At 37.1% G+C, this 27,178-nt stretch overlaps 1 protein-coding gene across 1 annotated transcript in view; it reads left to right on the forward strand.

The window, feature by feature from the left end:
• LOC100543469 (sodium channel protein type 5 subunit alpha-like) overlaps positions 1 to 24,247 on the forward strand; it is a 46,667-nt gene extending 22,420 nt beyond the window's left edge. Inside the window, 16 exon segments of the mRNA XM_031553841.1 lie at positions 1,718 to 1,820; positions 3,202 to 3,440; positions 3,538 to 3,690; positions 4,421 to 4,774; positions 5,509 to 5,961; positions 7,388 to 7,486; positions 8,468 to 8,579; positions 9,617 to 9,771; positions 10,582 to 10,755; positions 12,292 to 12,429; positions 14,809 to 15,063; positions 15,890 to 15,943; positions 17,127 to 17,264; positions 20,322 to 20,426; positions 20,852 to 21,116; positions 22,339 to 24,247. Coding sequence (XP_031409701.1) covers positions 1,718 to 1,820; positions 3,202 to 3,440; positions 3,538 to 3,690; positions 4,421 to 4,774; positions 5,509 to 5,961; positions 7,388 to 7,486; positions 8,468 to 8,579; positions 9,617 to 9,771; positions 10,582 to 10,755; positions 12,292 to 12,429; positions 14,809 to 15,063; positions 15,890 to 15,943; positions 17,127 to 17,264; positions 20,322 to 20,426; positions 20,852 to 21,116; positions 22,339 to 23,483 — 3,942 coding nt within the window. The 3' untranslated portion in view covers positions 23,484 to 24,247.
• Positions 24,248 to 27,178: the final 2,931 nt, after the last annotated feature.

A 27,178-nucleotide genomic window follows, 5' to 3' on the forward strand; every position in this document is an offset into this window, starting at 1 on the left:
CTGTTACGGCAACCTAATAGTCGTGCAACCTCTGCTAAAACAGAGGACTCTTCAGTATACACTTTACTTTTAATCGTAAGAAAAGGCTAAAGATGCCAAAACAAAGAGAAGAAAGTGGATCAGGTAGAAAACTTTAGAGAAGAACATCATCAATTCCACAAGAACTTGAAGGATCATCTTTCTAGAGGTTTCTCCTGTTTTAAATACTGAGGACTTCCCATAACCAGGTGTTTAATTTGGTTAAAAGGAGAAGAGCAATGGTAAACAGCTTAGTTTTGATGGATGTTCTTAACTTTTCTAAAGACTTATGCTCTGAGAGTTTGTGAACAGACAGGAATTTCAGAAACAAAGACTTGGAAACTTCATTCAGGAAGGCACATGAATTTTTAGAGGTTCCTCAACATTACAAATATTGCAGAAAGGGACATTACAGAAAGGACCAAATATTAGAGGAAGAAATGAAACGACAAGTTGCCCTAGTAACTCGGATACGATTAAAATGATCTACTTGGGTTTTTTAGATTCTGAAAAAATGCAGACTGAAAAAAAGGACATTTTAGCACTCTATTGCAAATTCATTTCACGTATCTATTTTATGACTATTCTATCAGCTAAGTTTTGCTTAGCTTTGAAGTCATTAAAATAGCAAAGAACAGAAAGAAATTAGTTTAATATTAAACCCCTAGGGCTAAGGATGTCAGTTTAATTCTCTTAATAATAGTTTTATGGAATATGTTGTAAGAATCTTCTTACGGTGAAGGTCCGAAGTGATGATATTGCGTATCTTTGGTTGCATATCCTCCTCTTAAAGGGAGTTACCTGAATTGTTGTGCAGCAAATGATCACTAAGACTGTGCATTGTGATCTGGTCGGTTAGTAAGTCTTTACTAGCTGATAGCTCTAATTCCATCCTCCCTAATGCTGGAATCTTCCTTCTTTCTGGTTTTGTCTACCTCAAAGATTGCCACCTATTCTTTATAACCTGTTTTACAACAGTGTAGTTCTTTAAAGATTGTATATGCACTGGGGGCATGTGTACATAGTTAATGTGTCAGGAACATAATCTTTCACTGTAATTAGTATTTTGTAAGATGCAGGTGTTGGCCTGGCTGTTTCTCAGTGTATATCAGGAATGCTGAGATCAGCATTCTGTAGCTTTTAATGAAAACTGAAGTTGTCCCATTCCTAGCTTTAAGCAGTTTGATATTCTTGATAGGCTTAAAATGGATGAGGAAGCCAATAATTCTGACTCACTAAATAGCTATTATTAACACTAAATAATGTTTGTCATTTATTAGAAATAGTTTATTAACCAGTTATTCAAACTGATCTTCGGTCTTCTTTTTGTGTGTTCCTATTATCTTTCTCAAGAAAGTTTGGAATTATTCTTTTTTCCCTTGCTCTTTGTTAAGGTTTCTTACTTTATATGATTATATGCATTTTAGAATGGCAAAATTATTTTTAGCAAGATTTTATTTTCAGAAGGAAACAAGTGGTAGCATTTTTAATGACATGTCCTTGTGTTCACATGGTATTTTCTTGTTTTGTCTTATATTCCATTCCTTCAGCAAGGTAAGGCTTCATTACAGTGTATATTTAAAACAAATTTTAAACACTTTAACTGTACGTTTATATTCTGATGTGAATAATTTTACATTTGCAAACATTTATTCATATTCTTTTGTTATACTGTCTTTTGTTGTCTTTCTAACCAAAGAGGCAGATCCTATTGTCTTATGAGTTGTCAATGGACTCTATTAATGATCCCTATCAGAGACAGAGGTTAATGAGTGCAGCCACTATTATTACGGATAACATGAGTAAGTCATTAATCCTTCAGTATTTTTTTCAACTCTGATTGTGTACCTTGACTGAAGAGAGCAAAATATCATGAGCAATTGATATTGTTTAATAATCAGTAGGGGAAATTAAAATCTAAGTTTCAATGAAATTAATATTCTCAGATCTCACATAACTGCAACTGTAACTTGAAATTGCCAAGCCTAAATCACACCTGATTGCTCTGCGCAATACAGTCACTGGGATTTGTGGCTGAGAGGAAAGCAATGTTGTCACCTACTGTCTTTAGTAAGGCTTTCCAGAGTATTTTTGTATCCCTGTTGGGATGTTAAGGTCTGCATGGGTGAGCAGCCAGCTGATCAGAGAACTGGCTGGATTCTTGGGCTTTGAGAGTCTGGTGGGCTTGGTGTATTCCAATTTGGGTTAGGTAAGCAAATAGAGTACCATGGAGTTGTAGCATAGGATCCTTTCTGTCCTATTGTTTTCATCAGTGACCCGGAGGAGGCAATAGAGTACTTGCTCTCAAAATTCACAGATAACACCAAACTGGGGGAGATTTGTTGAGACAGGCAGGGACAGGGATGTAGGCAGACTGATGAAACAGGCCAACAAAAACCTTACAAAAAATTCAGCAAGGACAGACTTCTACATAAATGCAAGAATCTCTTGCAACAGTATAAACTGGGAGCTAGCTGTTTGCCTGAGAAGCTGCTCTGCAGAACAAGCCCTTGGAGTCCTTTTGGGCAGCAAGCTGAGCATGAGTTCAGCAGGGGTGGCTAACAGTATTCTGGATTGTATTAAAGGAAGCATAGCCAGGAGACTGAGAAGAATGATTATTACCCTTAATTAAACACTTCTTAGACCACATACTGTACCCAGTTTTGGTTCCCTATGTTATAGGGAATACCTTGGAGAACTTATGTTCAGCAGAGTGCCACTAAGACAGCTAAGGACTGGAACACTTGCTCTGGGCTGAACTGATTCAGCATGGCGAAGAGAAGGTTTAGAGGGAAAGTTACTATCAGTTTTCTAGAATGTGTGACAGTGTTTTGGAAAAGATGGAAGTGGGCACTTCTCTGCATCTGTGACCATGAGGGTACAACTGACAGAAAACAATTTGTATGTTTTCCTAAATACAGCAAGCTCTTTCTCCTTAGAGCAGGTATGTTCTCATCCCCCAGGATAATGACAATATGAACAGGTGAGTAATATCACCTATTTTTGTAATCATGTAATTTGTTGCTAATGACCTTTAATTAGCCTGTGAATAGGTGGTGTAGCGTGAATGAAACAATTTTTTTTCAATCATACCGTTTTTCTCAGAAGATAGGAAAATAAATACCGGTGTTGGTCTTTTTCTTCATACTGTGTGATTATTTGTATGTCGCTTTTATCATTTAGAGCAGAAAAATTCGAAGGTGAGATTTGCTTCAGTTTGGAAACGTCTTGGTCAGAAGTATCTGATTTGGAACTGTTGCCCATTCTGGAGAGCAGTCAAAGGGAAGGTGCAATTGATAGCTTTGGATCCACTTGTCGATCTCATAATCATGATTTGCATTATCGTGAATACTTTTTTCATGGCTTTGGAGCACCCTGGCATGTCTGTTATTGAAAAAAAATTGATTTGTATAAGTGACAAGGTAAGTTAGGTCACCCACAGATCAAGAATGGAGTTATAGCTCCAGACTGACTGGGACATACATTTTCAGTGACTTTATGGTGCATTTCTTTTTCCAGGTTTTCACCGTGATTTTTGCAGCAGAAATGGTCTTGAAAATCATCGCCCTAGATCCATATTACTACTTTCAGCAAAAATGGAATATTTTTGATAGTATAGTTGTGATGATTGGCCTAATAAGCTTTCATGAAAATCTGACATTTTTCAGGCTGGTAATTATGTCTGTATTCTTTTTCAGAAGTACTGCATTGTATAGATTTGTGAAAACATTACTGTGGAAATACCCTCAGATTATTTTATTGCTCTCTTTGTAAGCAAATAGTAAGCATGAATGTTAAATTGGAATGAATATTAGATGCATGGCAAAGAATATATGTAATATGTTTGTTATACTGTGTATAGGGATACTACAAATACTCTGGCAGTGCTCCCCCTTAGAGATTTGACTTAGCAGTAAGTTCACCACTTATCTGTTAGGTCCATAGAGTGTCACTAATCAACTACATTTTAGATTTTCAGATAAGAAAATACGTTATCTGAGCTTAAAGATAACAAGGGTGCCTTCACTACATGTCTTTTCCTAGATACAATGTGGCTTTCCTCAAATAACATGGCTTTTCTCAAGGCTTACATTCAGGAGCAGGCTTCCCAGTTTCTTAGATAAAGGGCTATCTCTCAGATATCTATGTATAATGCCATTTTTTAATTTTTTTTTTTTACTACACCCTTGCTGTGAATTCAGAATTATATCTGAACTTAAGTAGAATACTTTTGGATCTAAGCAGCTAAAAACCTTTATATGGGGGGTTGAATTATGGTGGGTGGTGTTGAATTTGGCAGTAAAGGCAGCATGATAAAGGCAGGATCTGTTTTTGTTTGTGTTGTGTTGTGCTGTTTGTGCACTGTTCTGCCTCTCACTGTTCCCTTGTGTTTTACTTGCAGCTCAGGATCTTCAAATTGGCAAAGATGTGGCCAGCCTTAAATACTCTTATGAAAATAATTCTAAACTCAGTTGGTGCACTGGGTAACCTCACTCTGGTTTTGATTATCACTGTATTTATTTTTGCTGTAGTAGGAAAGCAGGTTTTGGGTAAATGTTACAGTGCTAACTTCCATAAAATAAGTACAACCGTGAACTTACGCTGGCATATGAAGGATTTTTGTCATTCATTCCTGGTCATATTCCGAATATTATGTGGAGAATGGATTGAAACCATGTGGGAATGTATGGAAGTGGCTGGACAAGGGCTGTGTCTTCCCATTTTCTTGCTAGTCCTGGTGATAGGAAACTTAGTGGTGAGTTTTAAGCTGTTTTCCATCCCTACTGAACCAAGTTATGTTGGCATCTTTTTCCCTTAGGTAAACGTTATCAGTTGAAGAGTATTCCTCCATTTCATTTTTCTGGATGTTAGCTGGTTTCTATGGTTTTTATTTTCAATTTTTCATTTCTTTCTATGTCTTTCTCACACAAGAAGTAACCGATAATTAAAATACACAAAATGATTCATTCTAATAAGGGCACAGACATGCAGCACTTTCCATAATTCAATGGTAATTTGCTTTTTTAATCTTTGTGCTGCTAAGGTCAAACAAAAGAACTGCTTTTAATGCTTACCAACTTACCCTTGAAGTATCAATAGGCTACAGTACCCAGATTTTCTAGACTGCATGATTTAGACTCATTCTAATGTATGAGTTAGATTTTTCTTCCAGTTTGTCCATCTTGCAAACAGCTTCCCTAGAAGCTAAAACTTTCTGGAAAATTCTGCATCTTTGCATACCTTTTTTAGAAGCATAATACATAAGTATATGCTTTGGTAAGAACACTCCATTACAGTGAGCATTCATTCTCATTCTGTTACTGGCTGGAAGAAGAAATTTTGTTTGTACACTCGATTTGATAGCAGTGGTTGATGAAAGAGAGATTCTTATTTATTTATTTGCCTAAGGAGTTTTTTCTGATCTTTTTATTTACTTATTTATTTCTGTTATAAGTAGTAGTGTCTTCAGCTTACTTTATTTCGTTCAAGGTGCTCAACCTATTCATTGCCCTGCTGCTGAGTTCTTTCAATACTGACTCCTCGCTGGGACAAGAGGAAGCTGAAAAACAGAGTAAATGTGAGATTGCCATTGCACGGATTCGTAATGGCCTGCAGTCTGTGAAACTGAGAATTCTGGATAAATGTGGCAAAACGATGAAACAAAGCAACAAAACAACAGCCAAAAAGAAGACTTCGGTAAAAAGTTCTTTCAAAGACTTAGAGAAAAATAACTATGCTATGACAGATGTTGGAAAGGATATGGACAACAGTTGCTTTGACATTGGATGTTATAATAATGAAGAGAGTTCCTCAGTAGAAAGGAAATATGAAGGCTCTGTAAACTACCATAGTGGCCATGTTCCCCTTGCAGTAGCAGAGACTTATATGGATGAAGGTGATGATGAGCAGAGTGTATACACAGAAAGTGAATACAGAAAATGGGTAAGAAATATTAATGATAGAAAATGTACTGTAACTTGCATCTGCAAATACAGTCTTTAAGGCGCTGTTGTAAATGTTATTTCTTCTGTCATTTCCACAGTTTTACTTTTTGTTCTTCTAGTAGCTTCAAAATGCAAGAGCTATTAAGCAATCTCTGTTATTCAGGAGAATTTGGATATCTACTTTTTCATTATTCTCCTCAGTGGTAGCTGTAAATCTGTTTATAGCTATTTTATTTCAATTTATTATTGTCAATTGCTAAATGAAGTTTTATAAAGACAGACATTCTTCCTTTTTGTCTCCTTTGCCTTATCCATGGCATCTGGATATTTTGAAACACAGGTCTCTAGTTGTAGTGCTCATATATTGCTTCTCAGTTGTATGGAAGCCAAAGCAACTGCAAATAAGGTCTTCACTGTAAAAACAAATGAATGAACAACCAAACCAACATTTATGAGTTTGAGTTTTTTTGATCCCTTGTTCTCCTCTATGATATTTTAGATTCTCTTTTGCATATCTTGATTTTGTTGCGAAGGGCAGGAATAAGCTTAATCTATAGGCACTTAAATGCAGATACCTAAATGCATATAACTTCTCTGCAGTCTTTTGCCAAAAGGTGAATCAAAAGAAACATTGCAAAACCTTCTCAGACACTGCATGAAGGATGCACTAATAGAAACTGGCTAAGGCTGTGAAAGAAAGAACTTCTTTGAAAGTTATTTGCATAGAGTAAGGTAGAAAGCATCTTAGAGTAGCTTATGATGTTTGGGCTCAAAATGCATTAACAGCATTATGCCATGGCAAAAATATGAAAAGCAGATGCTGATCTTGCTTAGATTGTTATATGATCAGTGTCTAGGTGGACTTCTAGAATTCATTTCCTATATTTTTGATCACGAGAGGAGACATTGTCTTATATTTGGGCAAATTTTCAAAGAAACAGAAATTATTGATTGCCTTAGAATCATCTTTGACAATTTGAAATATGTTTTGGATTGGATTCTGGGTTATTCTGGTTATTTTACATATTATGTACCGTCTTCATTTTACATCAGCAAGAGGACTGAGAGCTGTTAGGGATCACTGAGCTCTTCTGTCTCCAGCCAAAAAGAGGAGTCTACTGTGATGCAGCTGCAGAGATTGCAGCTGAGCCAGTACAGTGGATGCAGGAACCCATCACTGGGATAAATGTACATCTCGAGAAATGATATACTTTCACAGTATAACCACAGGACCAAAGTGTTTGAATTGAGGGAAAAAAACCACTTTTTACATTCCTTCAATAGATATTATATAATTCTCTATAAAAAGACAGACATGCTTAATTTTGTGGATGCTTTATATTCTGTTAAATATTTATTCCTTCAAGAACGACTCTCAGGAAGAAAAAGGTGGAAAATCAATTGTTTTGCATTACTTCATTTAGGAAGACAGATTGAGACACAGAGAACAATGCCAAAACTCAAGTCACCTGAGTCAGATTTCTTGGACTTCAGAAATGTTCAAAAAGAAAGAGCAAGAAGAGGTATTTGTAACAGTTACTATCTTCTGAGTGTTCTAGGGATTAATATTTTCATTCTTGCTCGTCATGTTACTGCTGAGTATTTTCCAAAGTCTAAATTGTGCAAAAGGTGGTGCTTTATGACAGTAATTTATAATATAAATCATGGAATTGTTAAGGTTAGAAAGACCACTAAGCTCATCTAGACCAACTGTCAACCCATCACCACCATGCCCACTGAAACATGGGGCTTTGTGTCTCATGAACAGCCATTGCTAACTGTGTAACTAAATATATTACTTTCTACAAGCGAACAGAAATTAAGCAAGGAGCACTCTTTAAACTCAGTTGATATACTCATCAGTTTCATAGGTAACTGTTTGCCATCATGCTTCAGTGTAAGAATTTATTCTCTAAAAAGGTTCCACTCGAGTAGCTTCTGATCTAGAAGCTTTAGATTTCAGTATAGATGACACAATGTAATTCCACATTAATTAAAAAAAAAGCAAAAAAAGGTGAATATTTGTAGCTTACCACCCAAAAACAAAATGGGAATTCAGTAATTCTGGCTCATTACCTCCAAAAATCCAAGCACTTTAAGATATGCTGGTTTTAGAGAAAATTCCCTGGAGTTTTGTTTGGTATAAATTACTTAATCATATAAATGTAAATACCTAGTATTGAATGTAGTAAAATTCCTGTGGATTTAAATCATTTTTGTCTATGTCAATGAACTTAAGTTAGTGTAGACCATCATGGCTGTCAAAATAGACAGTCCTCCCTTTTCCTGGCTTCTTATTCTTGTACCTGTCCCCATGCCTTGACTTTCCATGTCAGTCAGGGCACTTATACTTTTGGGCTTATTTATGCTTGTTTTCCACAACGACTTCAGTTTTATTTATTCCTTTATTTGAAGGAGAGGGGGATATTATTATTTCAAATGTGCTTTAAATGTCTTTATTAAGAAAAAACAAATAAATTCTTTCTTTATCTTCTTCTGTGCAGGGATTTGATGTTAATAGCTATTCTGAAGCCAGCACTGTGGACCCAGTCACTCTCATAGAGCTGTATACCCAGCCTAAAAAAACACATTTACCTAAGGACTGCTGCACAGAAAGTAAGTATCTTATGTGTCACAGGGATACCAAATGAACTAGTCTTCAAAGGTGTCTGTTTAGAATGTTTCCAGATGGGCAGATGTCATTCTCCTGAGCAATTTGTACAAATAAAATGTCAAATAAATATAGCCAGAGCCAGCACACAACTGGAGCAGGACTTTGATACCTGAACAGAGGCATTTAGGTCTGTATAGAATGCCTGAGAGTACCCATGATAACTGCATAGAGCTGGCAGAAATGACACAAGCACTATAGGGTACCCCAACGGGCCTAAAATGGATCTAAACACCTGTGTTTGGGCTGTGAAATGCTGTCTTTGGAGTGTGATTCATGCTTAAATTGTGACACCAGGCTGTAGTTGAGTGTATGTGAGTTAAGGGGCAGATGGAGGTCAGCCAAGATCTACATCTTGACTTCTGGTATCTGAAGTGGCATTTCAACTGAATCTGTCTGAAATCTCAGTGCAGTGGGTGAACATCCAGTCAGTGCATCCAATGGAATTTAAAAGACTGTACGGTTTATCCCAGCGTGGACATCTATATTTCATTGCCTCAGCAGTTCCTTAGACTGCGTGGACTGTCATGTTTCAGTCATGCTGCCTTTGAAGATGAAAGAAGGATGTGCAAAATAGCGAGCAGAGGCTTATTGCAATACCTGTGCAGAGCGATCAAGTGAAATAATGAATAAAAGTAATAATTTACTAAACCAGTAGTAAGGTCATATCTCTTTTAATAATTACAAGAAAGGTTTTCTATAGAAAGGAAAAGGGATTTTCTATATAGATGGCTTTTCATATGGAATGTTTGTGTGTTTGTATGCGTGAAGCTTTCTCTGCTTTTTCCGTGTATGAAATACATTATAAAAAGGAGTTCTATATGCCTGCAGATCTTGTTGTTTCTTCAGCTATAGATCATTCCAGTCACAGCAAGGTCACATGAGTGAACCAGCACATTCTTTGTGCACTCTTCATACACTTCTTACATTCTATGGCACCGCATTTTCCATTAAGCTCATATGCTGTTTTTTTTCTTTTCAGGTTGTGTCAAAAGTTTTCCTTGCTTCAGTGTGGATATCACTAAGTTTCCAGGCAGCACTTGGTGGAAATTTAGAAAAACCTGCTACAAAATTGTCAAACATAGCTGGTTTGAAAATTTTATCATTTTTATAATAGTATTGAGCAGTGCAGCACTGGTAAATTTCATTCAATTTCTCAAACTTTGAATGGAGGGTTGTCAACTGGTGGTGGTGGAAACGGGTGGATAGATAACTAGAAATATTGACCACAGAAGACATAAAGTGGAGATAAAGATAGTATGATAGAGGACTAGAGGATGAAAGGAAGTATGAAGACATTGCCAGAGGATTGGTGAGGAAATAATGCAGCTGTTAAAGGAATTGGAAATTGATTGGCAACATCAATAACTTACAATAAATTGGTAGAGCAGCAAATCTCTTAAAAGCAAGTGAACAAGACAATGAAGTGATCACACAATAAAGCATTTTCCAAAGCACTTACTGACAGCAGGTAATGTCAGGGATTTTGTGAGAAATTTGAAACTTCTGGAAAGAACAGATAAGGTGTGTGTTGTATTTTTTTCATAACTGTATTATAATTCTGCAGATTGACTGAAGGTGGTGGCAGCTTTGGAAGGTTTAGGCCTGAAAGCGATTGGTTAATGTGTTTAATTTAAACTTAGCTATGAGGGATTTCAGAGTTTAAAAATTATCTACTTATTTGGGAAGCTAAGATTTTTGGTAGCTGTATCAGGCACTCATCAGATGCTTATTGAAGAAGACTAGAACAGAAATAACCCAAAGTTTTTCAACCAACCTGAAAACGATGTTGTTTACTATTTAGATTTTTATTTCTACGCATAAAAATAAGTTGCCAGTAACATAATGTGAAATGGATAGAATAAACCAAACCGTATTCTTGTGCAATTCTAAAATAACTTACTGTAAAGCTACTAAACAACTTTAAAATGAATTCTGAAATTCCAGGCATTTGAAGATATTTACCTTGAGGAAAGAAGAACAATTAAAAAGCTCCTCGAGTATGCTGATATAGTATTCACTTACATCTTTATTATGGAGATGCTTCTGAAATGGGTAGCTTATGGTTTGCACAGTTATTTCACAAATGCATGGTGTTGGCTCGACTTCATCATTGTGTGTGTAAGTATTATATTAAACTTACATTTAGAATTTTGATTTTTTTTCTATATAAAGAACTACATGAAAAATTGGATTGGGATTAAACTGGATTGTAAAAGACAGTTTCAAGAAGCTGAAAAGAATTGCAGTCAAATGCAACTGTAGGACAAATTTAAATGGAAATTGTAGGTGATAATAAATTACTTAAAAGTGTTGTATGAAGTATTGCTGCAGTTGAGGACTATCTCAGTTACATAAATGATCTCCGTTGTAAAGAGAGAGTGCAATTAACAATCAGAAATGAAATTAAGTTGAGTTAATTAAGATGATAGAAAAATGCGAAAGTGCCGGCAGCTCCATCATACAGAAACAGAAAAAAGTAGAGTTGCTTATTTAAAAGAGAAGAAATTTAGATGAATAAATCTGGCAGTTACAGAATCATAGAATCACAGGGTTGGAAAGGACCTACAAGATCATCTGGTTCAACTGTCCTCCTATCACCATTACTACCCACTAAGCTACTAAACCATATCTCGTAGCACCTCATCCAGATGCCTCTTGAACACCGCCAGGATTGGTGACTTCACCACCTCCCTGGGCAGGCCATTCCAGCTCCTGACCACTTTTTGAGTGAAGAAGTTTTTTCTTTTATCTAATCTAGATCTCCCCTGGTACAACTCTGGTCCTGTTTGTTGTCTGGGAGAAGAGACCAAACCTCTCTTCATCACAGCCTCCCTTCAGGCAGTTGTAGAGTGCAGTGAGGTCTCTGCTGAGCCTCCTCTTCTCCAGACTAAACAATCCCAGCCCAACTGTGAATACTCAGAAATTTCAACAGAAAAATCTAGCTATGATTGTATAAAAGGAATGTAAAGCATGACTCTAGCAATTACAGATCAGCAATTTTCACAGCGAAGGTGATCAAAACAGTGGAAGAACATGAAAGTATCGAGTGACTAGACAAGAAGATAACAAATTCAGATAGGAAGAAAGAGACAAATTATGAACAGTGGGGAAAAAAAAATAAACCCTAACTGTTGAAAGAATTTTTCTAGTTCTTTCAGTTCAGTTTCTCTCTTATGAGGATTTAAAATCAAGACTGTCTATCTTTTGAAAAAAAAACATTTTTTTCTACAAAGGTATGGATATGACATTAAATTACTAGATATGCTTCTGAGAGTAATTTTAAAGAAAAGGAGAATCATTTATTTGAATAATACTTTCAAACCTTATATTCAGTGGAATTATCATAGTTCCATTTTTGTTGTTATACTGACCTTCTGAGGTATTACAGGAACTGATTTTGAAAAAAAAAAAAGCCAAACATATATATGTTAATTAAAATGAAAGAATGCCATTATTTGAAAAACTAAATTATAAAACCTATAAAACTAAAATTATATTACCTATTACGTATAGCTGTGAGTAAATATGATTAGCATTGGATTTACTGATCAAAGCTACAATCACCACTGATCTGTGATCAGCTACAAACAGAAACTTTTGGAGTAAACTTTTGAATGCCAGTTAATAATCTCAGTTTCAATTCAATAAATGCAGATTTCTTGTGTTTCCTGGGGACTGAGAAACAATTCACAACAAAGTTCACAGTGTTCCTCTGAGAGTGCCCTGAAGTCTCTCAGGACGCTCCGAGCACTGCGGCCTCTACGAGCTTTGTCAAGATTTGAAGGGATAAAGGTATGGATATTGGGAGAGGTGTGTATCTTTTGGAGTAGGTGCATTTGATGTTGCTATAAGATAACATCTCTATCCGGGGACTTGAAATAGCATTAAGATGGTTCAGATGGTTGCCATTTCAAAATAATTTCATAGAAATGTATAAATACATATGAAAGAAGGAAATTGTGTTATAGTGTGCTGATACAATGAATTATGGTGTACATCAATGAGACTACTTGAATATTTCTTCATGTTTCCGAAATTTCACTGCAATTTGTAGAAGAAACAGTTACTTTTTTTAACTTTGCACACTTCTGAAGCCCATTCCTTATTTTATTTTAGCCACGGAAAACATTCGTCCAGTTACCCCAAACAAAATGTTACACAAGGAGGATACTGTACCATGAGAGTTGTATTTTCTATTGATCTCCATGGCCTAAGAAGTGTAATGACTACAGCCCTTTCTTATTTTTTCCTTCCTCCCTCAGACAAGAAGTGAGGAACTGAAAAAAATGATTAAATAATTCATTGCTTCAGCTGAAACTATTTGCTTTTTTTGTAGCTCCTTTCCATAATTCCCCTTCTTTAAACTGCTGTGATTGTATCAACTTATCTTGACAGGTATCTCTGGTAGGGTCCCTGCACTGGGTGAATGTGGCAGAGAGCAATCCTTTGCATACTTAAATTGAGTGGGACTTTCTTAACAGAGGAGGAGATTCTTCTTATTTAACCTTAGTCTGCTCAGAGCAGTTTCTATCTGGAGCATTTAAAGCCAATGGGAAGAAATAAAATGTGATGTGATATAAGTTACCTGACCTATGTTAGATTACAGAATGTGATGAGATGCTAAAGTAAGGCCCCAGGATGGCTATTGAGCAAATTCTCCTTACAAATGTGAAGGACAAGAAATCAGATGGAAACAACCAGTGTGAATTTATGAAAGTTGTCTTGATTGTCCTCTATGGCAAGATGTCTGAGGAAGGGAAAAGTTATCCATGGTCTCATCGGAAGATTAAATATGGTTTGGGTAGATGAACTAAAATGAAAATTGGCTGAACTGCTAAGTTCAATGTGCAGAATTCACATTGAATCCTAGATCATTATTGATGGCTCAGTCCTGGGGTCCATACTATTTAAAGCTTCATCTGAATAATGCAATATTATAGCAATCTGAATAATGTAGCTGGAGAGGTGAAGGGTATAGCTTGTTCTTGGTCAGGGGAAAAGAAGATTAAAAGGAGGATCACTTGAGATCTAGTTAGATAACAGATCTAATTGTTGTCTTTAATTACCTAAGTTACAGGAAATTGAACTAAAGTTTTCTGATGGGACTGCATTGGGAAGATGAGAAAGAATGAGTTGGCAATGAGTGATATTCCTATTAAATAAGATAATTGTCATGCAAATGTAATTGTTTGCCTAGAAAGGTAGTGGAATCTCCATCTTTGGGAAAAAAATCAGAACGTGACTGGTTAAGACCCTGAACAATATAATCTAGGTTGGAACAGCTGATGTGTGTTCCTAGTGTATTACGTACTTCTAGTAAATATTATCCAAGGCCAAGATAAAATTCTTGGAATTTTCTAGCAGTGATCTGTTTCCAGAGAACTCTTCATTATGCCCCACCACAAAATAACAAAAAAGGGGTGAAAAGAAATAGAAGATAGTCCCAAAATTCCTACTGGCAACAACCATGGTCCTTCTTGTCAGTATTAATGTGGTGGATTCCTGAATGTGAGTTTTTGTTGCTGCTTGAGCCAGATCTACTAATGTTACCAGCAGAGACACTCAAAAGCTGGAATCTCATTTTCAGTGGTATCATTTCTGTAAGAGATCTTATGCATACCACAGTCTTGCATTCACCTTGTCCTCAAGCAAACGTAAATGAAGGAAGAGAGCTAACCAAAAAAAATCAGTCATCTTGGAAACCTAATTGTTTTGCTTCTTGTACTGTTTGCAGTCAATTCCTAATGGTTATCATGTGAGGCTCATTTTGTTGTGGAGGTCAAGCTCTTGTTCTCTTACAAAACTTCTCCAAGATAAATAAGGATTATTTATGGTATTGTAGTATATGAGGACAACCTGTTCTCCTATACCTGTTTTTAGGGTCCAGGGCTACTATAGATTATTTTTTTTAATGTACGTCTTTTACTCAAAGATAATTCTGGTTGCCATCTGTTCTGCTTCCTCAAAATGACAAGACAGCACAAGATGTTAAGACAAGCTTGGTGTCAGCTGAGTGTTGGCTTTAAATATGTCATCTGCTAGTTTTTCTGTGAGTGAAAAGCTTCAGTAGATACCAAAGAAAAAACAAATGTTATCGAGGGAGAGGGAAGATGTTCTACTGAATGTGAAAAGTTATTCTTTCTTTCTTTTCATTCATTTTATTTATTTAAGGTTGTTGTCAACGCGCTTTTGGGAGCTATCCCCTCCATCCTGAACGTTTTACTCGTCTGTGTTGTCTTCTGGCTCCTGTTTAACATTGTTGGAGTAAAACTACTTGGACAAAAATTTTGGAAATGCAAGCTTGAGGCAGGAGAGAACAATAAAGTTGAAAACAAAAGTGAATGTGCTAAGTATAGTGGGAAATGGACAAATGGTGATGTAAATTTTGATCATGTTGGGATGGGATACTTGGCTCTTCTCCAAGTGGTAAGTTCTGTAAAAATATACTCAGCTTCAATTTCTTCAAGAAAAGAGCAGCTCAGCCACAGGATACCACTGCAACTTGTTTTTCTTGCTGAAAGTGATGATATTTTCTAGCTTAAATAAATATTTTTCATGCCTGTAAGCTGCTCAGTTACTGATAAAGTACGCTCTTACATATACAACTTTGTTTCATGGCTTTTTGATTTTTATTGCAGTTTTGATAAATATACCACGCCTGAAATGTTTGTGGATTTAAAGTACTTATATTATCTAGAGTAAAAATTAGTCCTGTGTTGGGGAACAGAGAAATAGTTCAATGCAGTTTGTTTGTATTCCTGATATTATATAAGTCATGAAGTGTCTGGATGCTAACTTACTGATCTTAGTACCACAAGAACATGATGGAAACACCTTTTGAAGTGCTTCCTCTCCCCATGTTCTATCTAGGTGTTCTTTGCCCTGCATCCTCAAAGCCTTCTAGAATCCTGCAGAAATGCTAAAACTGATGTTTGTCTTAGAATATAAATTTCTGTCTTTTAGGATATACTTGCTAGTTGAACATAAACTGTTTTCCAAGAAATACAGAATTTACAAAAAAGCTTGATTAAAAAAATTAATGATAAAAGAGATTTAGCAGGGTTCACGCCCATTTTTTTAAATTTGTTTCTCTTTACTAATTAAGTAGATCATTAGAACGTTTTTTGTAGCACACTGCTCACTTTTCTTTGACTGTAAACACATTTATGTTAGCTCTACCTCATCTTTTATTTTAATTTAATTTTTTATTAACTTTTAATGAGAATAAACTCAGTGATGTCATTATTTTCAGGCAACTTTTAAAGGCTGGACGGACATTATGTATGCAGCGGTGGATGCACGTGAGGTGAGTCACTTTTCCCCCTTCTCCCTCCCTACTTTTTTTGTTTTGTTTTAGACATGCAATGTATTTTTTCAGCTTTATTTGCATTATCAAATGAGAAATACGTTCAGATCAGTGCTTTACACAATGCAGTGAAACAGAAGTCCTTGGAATACTAAATACCTGGAAAAGATGAGAGAAAATGGGTTGAAATAGAGTGATGCTGCACAAGATGTTGCAGAGTCTTTTTTAGGAACAGAGTTGAGGAGATCTTAGAGAGATTATGCCTCTGAAGCAAATTTTCCTTCATGTTTAGCCGGTATTTCTGAAGGCTTGTTCCCTATGATAGATATTCTTACTATTCCCCATTTGTGTGCTGTTTCTTACTCTCATTAGTACAGTATGTTTTAACTTTTACATATTTAATTTCATTTGCTATTTCCATTTTCATCCAAGCACCAATCATGAAGTAGCTGCTAATTAAAAGTAAGATCCTTGCTTGAACAGTTGTTCATAGCGAGCTAGCAATTTAAATTGCTGCTTGTCTGGGTGTATGGGGCTGCTGAATCACGGCCTGAACCTTTGATTGATCACCTGAGGTGAGCAATGAGTCAGCCACGGGAGCACAGGTGAGGGCAATTCACCTGTGCTGCAGGAAGGGGTGGAGCCTGGCTGCACCTCTCCTAGACCCATTTAAGAGCTGACTGCCAGTGGGGAAGGATCTCTCTGGAGATCCGCTCCATTGGAGTTCATCTCGCGAGCCCAGGACAGGGTGGGTGACTTTCTCTCATTTCTCCGATATAAATTATATTAGCCAAGCTCCTGGACATATATATATACATATACACACACACACCATCTGTATATCCATTGATTAAACACTGGGATAGTGTTCAAGAGGTTGGTAACTCCACCAAAATGTTTCAGTTGGTTTTTCTGATTCAGGCATTTGCAGTATCCCTTCTGATTGGAAATTGTTATTGATTACTTAAGTAACTCACTAAAGCTAGGTTTGGCATCTTCCTTTACAAAGAGCTACAAGACAGAACAAGACTGTTGTTCCACATGTAAATGTTTAAATATGAAAAAATAATGTATTCTTCCTTACAATCAAAAAATAGTTGTTATAGATTGGAAATAACAAAGCTGTTACTATGTAATTTTTACTAATATTTTTCCTCTTTTTTTTTTTTTTTATTTGAAACAGATAGATCAAGAGCCAGAATTTGAGGCATTCTTACCTATGTATTTTTACTTCGTGATTTTCATTATTTTTGGATCTTTCTTCATGCTGAATCTCTTCATTGGAGTGGTTATCAGCAACTTTAACCAACAAAGGAAAAAGATAAGTACTGTATGAAATAATTCATGGTCTCTTGTAATCCTAATTTGATTGAATCTGTTCCAGTTTGGCATGTAGATGTATGCAGTTCTCAGGTAACTATTTATAGAGATCTAAGGCTTGGTGAATAAAAGGCTTGGTGGCCTTTTATGGTGGAGTTACAGCATCAGAGGATAAAGAAAGAGAAACTGATGTAATCTACCTGGACTTGTGCAAAGCATTTTGACACTGTCCTGCATGACACCCAGGTCACCAAATTGCAGAAAAATGGATTTGATGGCTGGACCATTCACTGGATAAGGAATTGGGTGGATGGTTGCACTCAGAGAGTTGTGGTCAACAGCTCAGTTTCCAAGTGGAGACTGGTGATGAGTGGCATTCCTCAGGGATCAGTGTTGAGGCTGCTGTTATTTAACATCTTTGTAGGTGATGTGGATAGTGGGATCGAGTGAATCCTCAGCAAGTTTGCAACAACGCCAAGATGAGTGGTACAGTTGACATGCTACAGGGAAGAGGTGCTATCCAGAGGGACCTGGACAGCCTTGAGAGATGGGCCTGTGTTAACCTCATGAGTTCAACAGGGCCAAGTGCAAGGTCCTGCACCAGGGTCAGTGCAATCTCAAGCACAGATACAGGTTGGGTGGAGAATGGCTTGAGAACAGCCTGAGAAGAAGTATTTGGGAATGTCACTCGATGAAAGACTTGACATGAGCCTGCACTGTATGCTTGCAGCCCAGAAGGCCAACTGTACCCTGGGTTGCATCAAGAGAAGTGTCAAGAAGTGTGACCGAGGGAGGTGATTCTGCCCCTATACTCTGCTCTCGCGAGACCCCACCTGGAGTACTGTGCCCAGTTCTGGAGCCCCCAGCTCAAGAAGGACATGGTGCAGTTGGAACAGGTCCAGCACAGGGCCACGAAGATGATCAGAGGGCTGGAGCACTTCCCCTGTGGGACTGAATCACAGAATCACAGAATTGTAGGGGTTGGAAGGGACCTCTAGACTGGGACTGGGCTGAGAGAGCTGGGGCTCTTCAGCTGGAGAAGAGGAGGCTCCAAGGAGACTTCATAGAGGCCTTCAAGTACCTGAAGGGGGCCTACAGGAAAGCTGGGGAGGGTCTTTTTATATAAGGGCATTCAGTGACAGGATGAGGGGAAATAGTTTAAACTGGAAGAGGGTAGGTTTAGACTAGGTATCAGGAAGACATTCGTTACTGTGGTGGTGGTAAGATGCTGAATACAGTACCCAGTGAGGTTGTGTCCCTTCCCTAGAAGCATTCAAGGCCAGGGTGGATAGGGCTGTAAGCAATCTTCAAGAGGGAAGTGTCCCTGCCTATAGCTGGGGGGTTGAAACTAGATGATCTTAAATGCCCTTTCCAACCCAAATCATTCTATGATTGTGCTTTAAAGATTTTCTGTGGACAACAGAACAACCCTTTTTGCTGAGTGGAAACACCTAACAAACATGGTGAGGATGATTAAACCCCATAACTGCTGACGGGAGAAGTGGCAGCTGTTTTCCTGGTGAAGAAACTTGAAAAGGCCTTGTTAATCAGAACTTTTTCTAAATTTTCTAAAACTACCTTCATTTAAAAAATAAAAATAAAAATCTAGTCTTCAGTAAATTACTCTACAAATTAATTTATTAAGTTTAAAAAAAGAACTCTGTAGTCAGATCCAAACCCCAGGAAAAAGACAGATAACCATTTAAAGGCTTCTTAAAGCCCAGGAGGACTGCTTCCTCTCCATATTGTTGCTGGATTATCTAAAATTTTTATTAAGTCAGAAGCTGAAGGAAAAATTGTGACAGGAAAAACACAGCAAGTGAAAAGCAACAGTTAGCCTTCCCTGGTAAGCTCTAGCATCTGGAACCTTATTTATTATCAAGCTTATTTGTTGATTGAGTTCTCTCCCTGATTCATTTAGGAACTTAATATATCCATAATATTAAGGGTAATTGAGTCCATGAATCCAATGGGGAGTCTTATAATAAAACAAGTAAGCATTTTTGTTGGCAGACTGACAGGAGGTTTGCAATTTCAAGGTACACATTTGAAAGACAGTCTCCACAGGAGCAATTTCATTATTTCCATAGGCTGCATTTTTCATCATTTCCACAGGCTGACTTTTATTCCAAGCACCAAAGCACTACTGCCTTATGTAGAAGATAAAAAGGCACACAAGAAATTTTTTGTCTTTCTGCATCTGGTCAAAGAAAAGATACGTATGAGGAGCAACTGTCCAATTTCACGGTCTAATTTCCTTTTACAACAAAATACCAGGCACAGTCCCAGCTGACAGCAATAATGTTAGTTAAGCAACTGATGAGCCCAAACACTTTCTGGAATTTGATGTGAATTTAACGCTTTTTTTTTTTTTAGTACATGATCTAAATGTGTATCTTTTCATTTATTTTCTTCTTTTTGGGGATTTTCATTGGAATAGATTGTAATGAATTTAAATTGAATTTTCAGAGGTCTTGCTAGAGCAATTGGAAACTTAGATGCCCTAGGAGATGTTGTTACATGTTTGTTTTACGAAATGCTAATCATTCAGTGATTCTGTGGTGGCTTCTGCTGGATAACTGCTAAGTAATACAGATGGCATAGGCAGTAAATAGGAAAGTACCAGAAATTTGTGGTAAAGAGAATCCCACAGAATTCAGTCCCAAAGTCCTTTATCTTCCTTTTACTTGGTAACTCAGCCATACACCCCCAAAATATATTCCAACAAAATACATCCCAAAAATATAAATGAAAAGCATTTTATTGATGAGTCTTCTGTTATGGCTAAAATATGAAATAGATTCATCAAAACTTCAGAAGGGCTCTCCCAGCTGAGGAATCTAACTCAGGAATACTGACCAGAATTGCTTTTCACCAAGCTCTGATCATTTTTTTTTTTCAGCACCCCTTTTCAAAGAAAAGAAGAAATACTGAAAGAATTTCAAAATTCCGAATATTTGTGTGTTATTTTTGTTGTTTGTTTTCAACATAAACTTGCTGGTGTTTATTTAGTCGAGTGCCTACGCTTCAACTGAGTAACAGTATTCTTTCCCTCTACTTAGGTGGAAAAGATCTCTTTTTGACTGAGGAACAGAAAAAGTACTACAATGCCCTAAAAAAACTTGGATCCAAGAAACCCCAAAAACCCATCCCAAGACCGTTGGTGAGACCATTTAAAATGGAACATGGTAGAAAATGTAAAGATGGTGTCCAGTTTAAATCAAGCAGCAAGGCATCTGGAAGTAAACTTACAAGTTGGAGCCCATCATCAGCCTACAACTCTGCTTATACTAAAATGTTTGCTTCAATAAGTATTCCTATGCACAGAGCAGTCACAGTGTACTCTGAATGTTTTCCTTTTGTGTAATTTTTTTTCTAAGGAAATGTAGTTGCATGATACCTGAGAATACTTGGCTACATACTGAGCGTTATCTTAAAATATCCAAAGAAATCCCCTAAAATGCTTCTAGCACCATGTTGTTAGTTTTTTACTCTCTTAAATTCCTTTTTGAACCAAAAATTACTGTTTAATACTTGCATGTTGCCTGAGTCTTAGAAGTAACATTAATCCGTTCTCTCTCTCCACAGAATGCATTTCAAGGATTTTTCTTTGATATAGTGTCACACAAAGCATTTGACATTAGTGTGGTGACTCTCATCTGTCTAAACATGATTGTGATGATGGCAGAAAGTGACAGTGGAGATGTCAAGGATGTTCTTAAAAGGATCAACTACTTCTTTGTGGCAGTATTTACTGGGGAATGCGTCATTAAAATAATAGCCTTGAGACATTACTTCTTCACCATTGGCTGGAACATATTTGACTTAGTTGTTGTGGTCCTTTCACTAGTTAGTAAGTATCAACTGCTGCTAGATCAGATGGTGTGTCTTAACGTTCAGCCAAATTTCAAAATGAAGTAACAATTTACATATAACTGATAAATTCCAGGTCCATTTTACGAACCATATCCAAATTGATTCCTTCTAAAATGTTACGTGCTATTTTCCATTGTATTTTTTGCAGAGTACTAAAAGAAAAATGGATTGTTTCCTTTCTTTCTTTCTTTCCTTCCTTTTTCTTCTTTCTTTTGAAAGCATGAGTTTTCTTGCGTAGTTACCAGAATAGCATTTTAATGAAGCAACATTCTTTTCTAAGCTGTTGTACTTAAGTTGTGGTAGTCTTAGTGTTTTTCTACTTTTGATTGTAAGTAATCCATCATTTCTCAGTAAAAGTAATTTGGGGTTAAAAATTCATTTAAAAAAAAAGGGAGACTTTTATTTCCAGGACTTTCCTTTGAGAAGCCAGATCATGAGAGCTGGTGAAGGAACGCTTAGAAAAATTGAATAGCTTAGCACCATTCTTTGTCTACATGACTGTCTGTGGCTGTGGAAACTCCTATCATAACCTTAGCACAAAGAAGGCGGTAGTGAAGAAAAAATTGGTCTAAAATTGGTCTAAAAATTGTTTTCTGTTTCATCCCTATTCACGGAAGCTATTCCATGAAATCCAAAAGACTGCTGATTCTCAGGTCATCTGTTTGTAATCATACTTTACTACTGCCGAAGGTAACGGTAGGATCATTGGAATGAGTTGTGATGGAGGATTAATAGTGATAGCAGTTTTCTTTTATTTTCTTTTTCTCTGATCTCTCATCCAAATACCAAGCATTATAGTCAATTTCAGCTCATGCCAGCAGGAGTAGTTGGACAGCAGCTAGGGGATGAGCTCCATAGCTTCCAGCACAGAAGCCAAATGATTTGTAAAGGGTTTTTTAAAAATACTAGCATGCTTCATCCCCTGAGTTACAGAAATTTGCAAGAATGCATTTTTCACATTAAACAGAAACCTGATAATTCTGCAATATTTCAAGGTATTACAATTTGTTTTGCTTTTCCTAACCTCTTTCATAAGCCATTGCAATATTGGTGATAATGTTTTTTCTTGAGAGTGATATAACATGAAGTGATGAAGTTGATGACTTACCTCACCTGAAGCATAGAATGTAACAAAATGACCATAAATACAGAACGCCATTGATATGTCCTGAAAATACTTTCTTTTTTTCATTTCAAAGGTATTGCACTTGCTGAAGTCTTTTCAAAGTTCTTCTCTCCTACGCTTCTGAGAATTATTCGTTTGGCACGAATTGGCCGCATCCTGAGATTAATTAAAAGAGCTAAAGGAATTCGAACTCTTCTTTTTGCCTTATTGATGTCTCTTCCGTCTCTGTTCAACATTGGCCTCTTGCTATTTCTGGTTATGTTCATTTATGCTATTGTGGGCATGACAAATTTTGCCTGTCTTGCCTGGGAAGGTGGGATCAATAACCTTTTCAACTTTCAAACTTTTGATAGTAGCATGCTCTGTCTCTTCCAAATTACAACATCTGCTGGCTGGGATGGCCTCTTGAGTCCAGTGTTAAAAGAATCTAAAACTTGTGCTCCCAACATAGCAGATAAGAACAGCACTACTTGCAAAAATAAAGTGGTTGGTATTACATTTTTCGTAAGCTATGTCATCATATCCTTTCTTATTGTTGTAAATATGTACATAGCTGTCATTTTAGAGAATTTCAGTGTTGCCACTGAAGAAAGTGCAGATCCTCTTTCTGAGGATGACTTTGATATGTTTTATGAAACCTGGGGAAATTTCGATCCTCAGGCAACGCAGTTTATTGAATATTCTGCACTTTCAGACTTTGCAGACGCTCTGGCAGAACCCTTACGCATTCCAAAGCCAAATACAATTCAGCTCATATCCATGGACCTCCCAATGGTGAGTGGAGATAAGATTCACTGCTTGGATATCTTGCTTGCCTTCACTAAAAGAGTTTTAGGAGAAGCTGGGAATTTTGAGGGTCTTGAATTACACATGGAAGAAAAATTTATGGCTGCCAATCCATCTAAGGTTCCCTACAAGCCAATTACTACTACACTTAAAAGAAAGCAAGAGGAGGTGTCAGCGCTTGTTATTCAGAGGGCCTTCAGGAGGCATTTGCTGCAGCGTTCTCTGAAACATAAGCCTTTCTTACACTGTCGTAGACGTTATAACAGTGCAGTCTACGCCGAAGAGATACATGAGAAAGATGGTCTCATTGCATCAATGCTGAGCGAAAATTATGGGAGGAAGCTAGACAAATCACAGACTACATCTTCCATCTCCCTCCCGTTATTTTACGATGGTATTGCTGGAACAGATACTAATAAGGTGGGCACGTAGTTTGTCCCAAGCTGCAGCATTTGTGATAAAACTGATGACAGCTGTTTTCTGGCAAAGAAAAATTTTTGCTCCCAGAGCATGATATCCTAAATGTAAAGAGATTATAATATCTATTAAGTATTGTAATTATTCTATTTTGCAAATGCTCCTTAAATAAGATTGGCACAAATATGACATAAAAATTAGATGAAACTCAAACAATGGATTTTTTTTTTAATCAGCTGGTGGAGCTCCTGAGTTAATTTTTACTCCTGTTGTTTTTTTCTCTTTTGTTCCTTCATATTTCTGATTATATGGAAAAAATCTGTACAAGATGAGCTGTAATATGATCAGTAGGCACATAGGGCTGTAGAATAATGTGTATCTCCTCAGAGAGAATGCCTGGATTGTAAACTTGCTTGTTGTAGCAAAATGAAATATTACTGCATTATCTGTGAAGGCGCTCATTCAGGATGCTTAAATATAATCATCCACTAATTTGTAGGTTGTCTGAGATCATCTTCCTCCTGGTTCCTTTGGGAGTTTTTATACTGAAGGACTGTTGAGATTATTGAGATGTGCAACTAAGTGGATTTAGCAAATGATCCTCCAATGGCTGTGCTTGAAAGTTATATGTAATGTGTTCTTTGTATCATTCAACGCAGGAAAACTGATGACAATGTTTGAAAAATCAAAGGGGATTGTATAAGAGCCATTGTTTCATGAAAATCTTAAAAAATACTGTGCCTAAAGTACCTAAGTATAAATACTTACTCCCTCTGGGGAAAAAAACAACAACAAACAAACAAACAAAAAACATAAAAACATGTATGGATGAGTTTGTATTAACATTACTTTCACTGTTTTTATCAGTTTGGTTCCATCAGGTGAACTGATACAGTTGTCTCAGAACTGCTGATGAACTATGGCTAATTAATAAAGAGCTCAGATGCTTACATAGTTTTGTCTGGTTTGTAAGAGGTGTCTTATCTTTCAGTTTTGGTTTATTACATGACACAATCTGCTGTTAGAGAATACAGCCACAGGAGGGGCTTGGAGCTTGATGATCTTTACGGTGCCTTCCAACCTAAGTCATTGTATTGTTCTATGAAATAGAACTGTCCAATATGACAAATCTTTTTTGATTTGATAATGAGTAAAACATTCAGAGTTTAACACTTTTAGCCCATGTATCAGGTAATTACTCCATTTTTACAGTTATTTCCTGTACTAAATACTATTAAAACGTGAAAAATATAGGCAAATCTAAGCATAGGATAAGTAGAAGCACAGCAAAGCTGAGAGCTAACAAGTTTAGGATTGAACTGTATTACTTCCAGAGCAGCTTACAGTTGGGAGAAAAAAAAAAAATTGACCTTGAAAACCTTTTGGGATAACTCAGATTTGTGTGCATGGACACAGTGCCTGTGCTTGGCACCATTCCTGTGCACCACAGGTTGTTTTTGTGCAGGCAGTGCACAGCGAGTGATGCTTTGCAGGCAAAACTACTTCTGTGAGTTGTCAGCTCGTGTTCGACAAGGAGGTGCCGTTAGATGGCAGCGTTTACTGTGCTTTAGAAGGTGGCCAATCAAGCGAAGCAGATGGCAAACTCCATGTGGAACTATTAAATTAATTGTAAGTAACTTCGAAAATGATGTCACAGTTCTCTGCTTTTCTGCACTGGGCTCTCAAGCTGTAGCCACGGTTCTCAGCTGGGGCTCTTTTTGCTGGCTGTGAACCGGATTTCACATGTGACAGCTTGACAGATCTTCATTATTGTGAAAAACTGCCTCCTGCAAGCAGCCGTCCTCCTACAGCGCTGCATCTTCCAGGCGCTGGTTGTGAGCGCGTCTCTGCTCACCGCAGTGGGAAACGTTTGTTAGGCAGGGGTGAGAGTGCTGTGCTCTTGTCCTGGAATAGAAAGAAGGACTGGAAGCAGGTACGTGAGAGAGTTTTAAACAATGCGTTACAAAATGCCACGGTTTTTCTTGCATCAGATTTTTACAGTTTAAGATTATGTTGAGTGAAACAGCAGGTGCTATGTCATAGTCTGGAATTGGAAATACCGGAGAGATGAAGGCCTCGTTTTCACTGCTGGCATATGCACATCCTTGGGGATTATTTCACCTCAGAACCATAAAAAAGGCTTTATGCACAGATGAAGATTGCTATTCGGATTGAGAGATCTGTTGTATTATGCAGGAGTAACTGTACTAACTACCATCTTAACTACCACCAACTAATAGCAAGTCTGATTTGGGTCAGCAGACTTTGCAGGCTTGCCTTCCAAAACCTCTTTCACCTGCCAAGGAAAAGGTCTGTCTGTTGTTTCAGAGCTGAGGAATAAAATAGGGTTGGTGCATGCAGAGCTGCTCATCCCTTTTGCTCCTCAGAACACAGATATGCCTTCTGCATGAGCACTTCTGTGTGTATACCTGGTATCTTATTGCATCTGGATGCAGGGGATGGCTTCTTTAGTCATTGCTAGGGTTGTAGAAGGCTTTTCAGTTTTAATAATCCACCAGTTAATTCACAAATTCATACTTTTTAATATTTTTGTTGCATTTAAAAAAAAAAGAAAATCATGGCCTACTTTGCCTCCCATCGATATCAAAAATATTATAGAATCTTAATAGGAAATTAACAATGGAATATCAATAATCCTGTTAGCTAGCTCACTCAGCACAGTGTCTCATCCCAGATGCATAGTAAGGAAATGTCCCATAGTCTGATGACTGAGAAAATAACAGCATAATGACCCTTCTCCTTTGGTATCCTGAAGTATCGTCATTTCTAGCAAAAGGATATTCTGAAATGAGAGCTTAGAAACATCCGTTATGCCTTCCCTGCTCAAAACAAGTATCACGTAACAGCAGATTTTAGTTCTAGAGATGGAACCTGTATCATAAAAAAACAATTGGGAGCAAAGTCTCCGTCAGTATCACTGAGGTATGTATTCCTACAAAACACACACACAGAACCGTTCTTAGCAAATTGTTTGATTTGTTCTACATTTGGAAGGCAAACTTGCCAATAAATCTGTGGCTTTGAACAAAAGGAAACTTTCTTCCTAATTCTCAATCCAACAGTACAATATCACAAGCTTTGCTTTAAAAAGGCAGATATTCCTGCTGTTTAACTCAGATATTTACAAATTCAAACCCAGCATTTTAGTGCTCTGCTACCAAGAAGTAGTCACAGATGATTAGGAATCAAATTCCACGTCTCTTAAAAATTAATGCAGCTCAATTTTGGGAGGTTCCTCAACATAAGAGACATTAGAGTAAGTCCAGGACTAACAAGTTGGTAAAGCACATAACCATAAAGAGAGGCTGAAAGATTGTTTTATTTAGTCTTAAGAAGAAGAGGTGAAAGTATGTTTCTAAGTTTTGCCTTCAGCTTCCAAAAGGGGGTTAATAGGGATGGGAGAGTGTCTCTGGGGTGCACATTGATACATCCAAGAGGCACTTTAACAAGCAAGTTCTGATTAGATATTAGAAAAACAAAACAAAACAAAACAAAAATCTGCAGTGTGGGTGGGTCAACATTGGAACAGATCACCCAGAGAGATGGGATTTCTGTCCATGGAGAAATTCAGGACTAGACAGGACACCAAGCAACTTGATTTAATTCCAGAGTTGATCTGGATTGGCCTTGGGTTGGGTTAGATGAAATTTGGATTGCTCTATGACTCCATGACAACGGCCATATCCTTT

The sequence above is a fragment of the Meleagris gallopavo genome, chromosome 6 (assembly GCF_000146605.3).
Source record: "Meleagris gallopavo isolate NT-WF06-2002-E0010 breed Aviagen turkey brand Nicholas breeding stock chromosome 6, Turkey_5.1, whole genome shotgun sequence".
NCBI classification, from domain to species: Eukaryota; Metazoa; Chordata; class Aves; order Galliformes; family Phasianidae; genus Meleagris; species Meleagris gallopavo.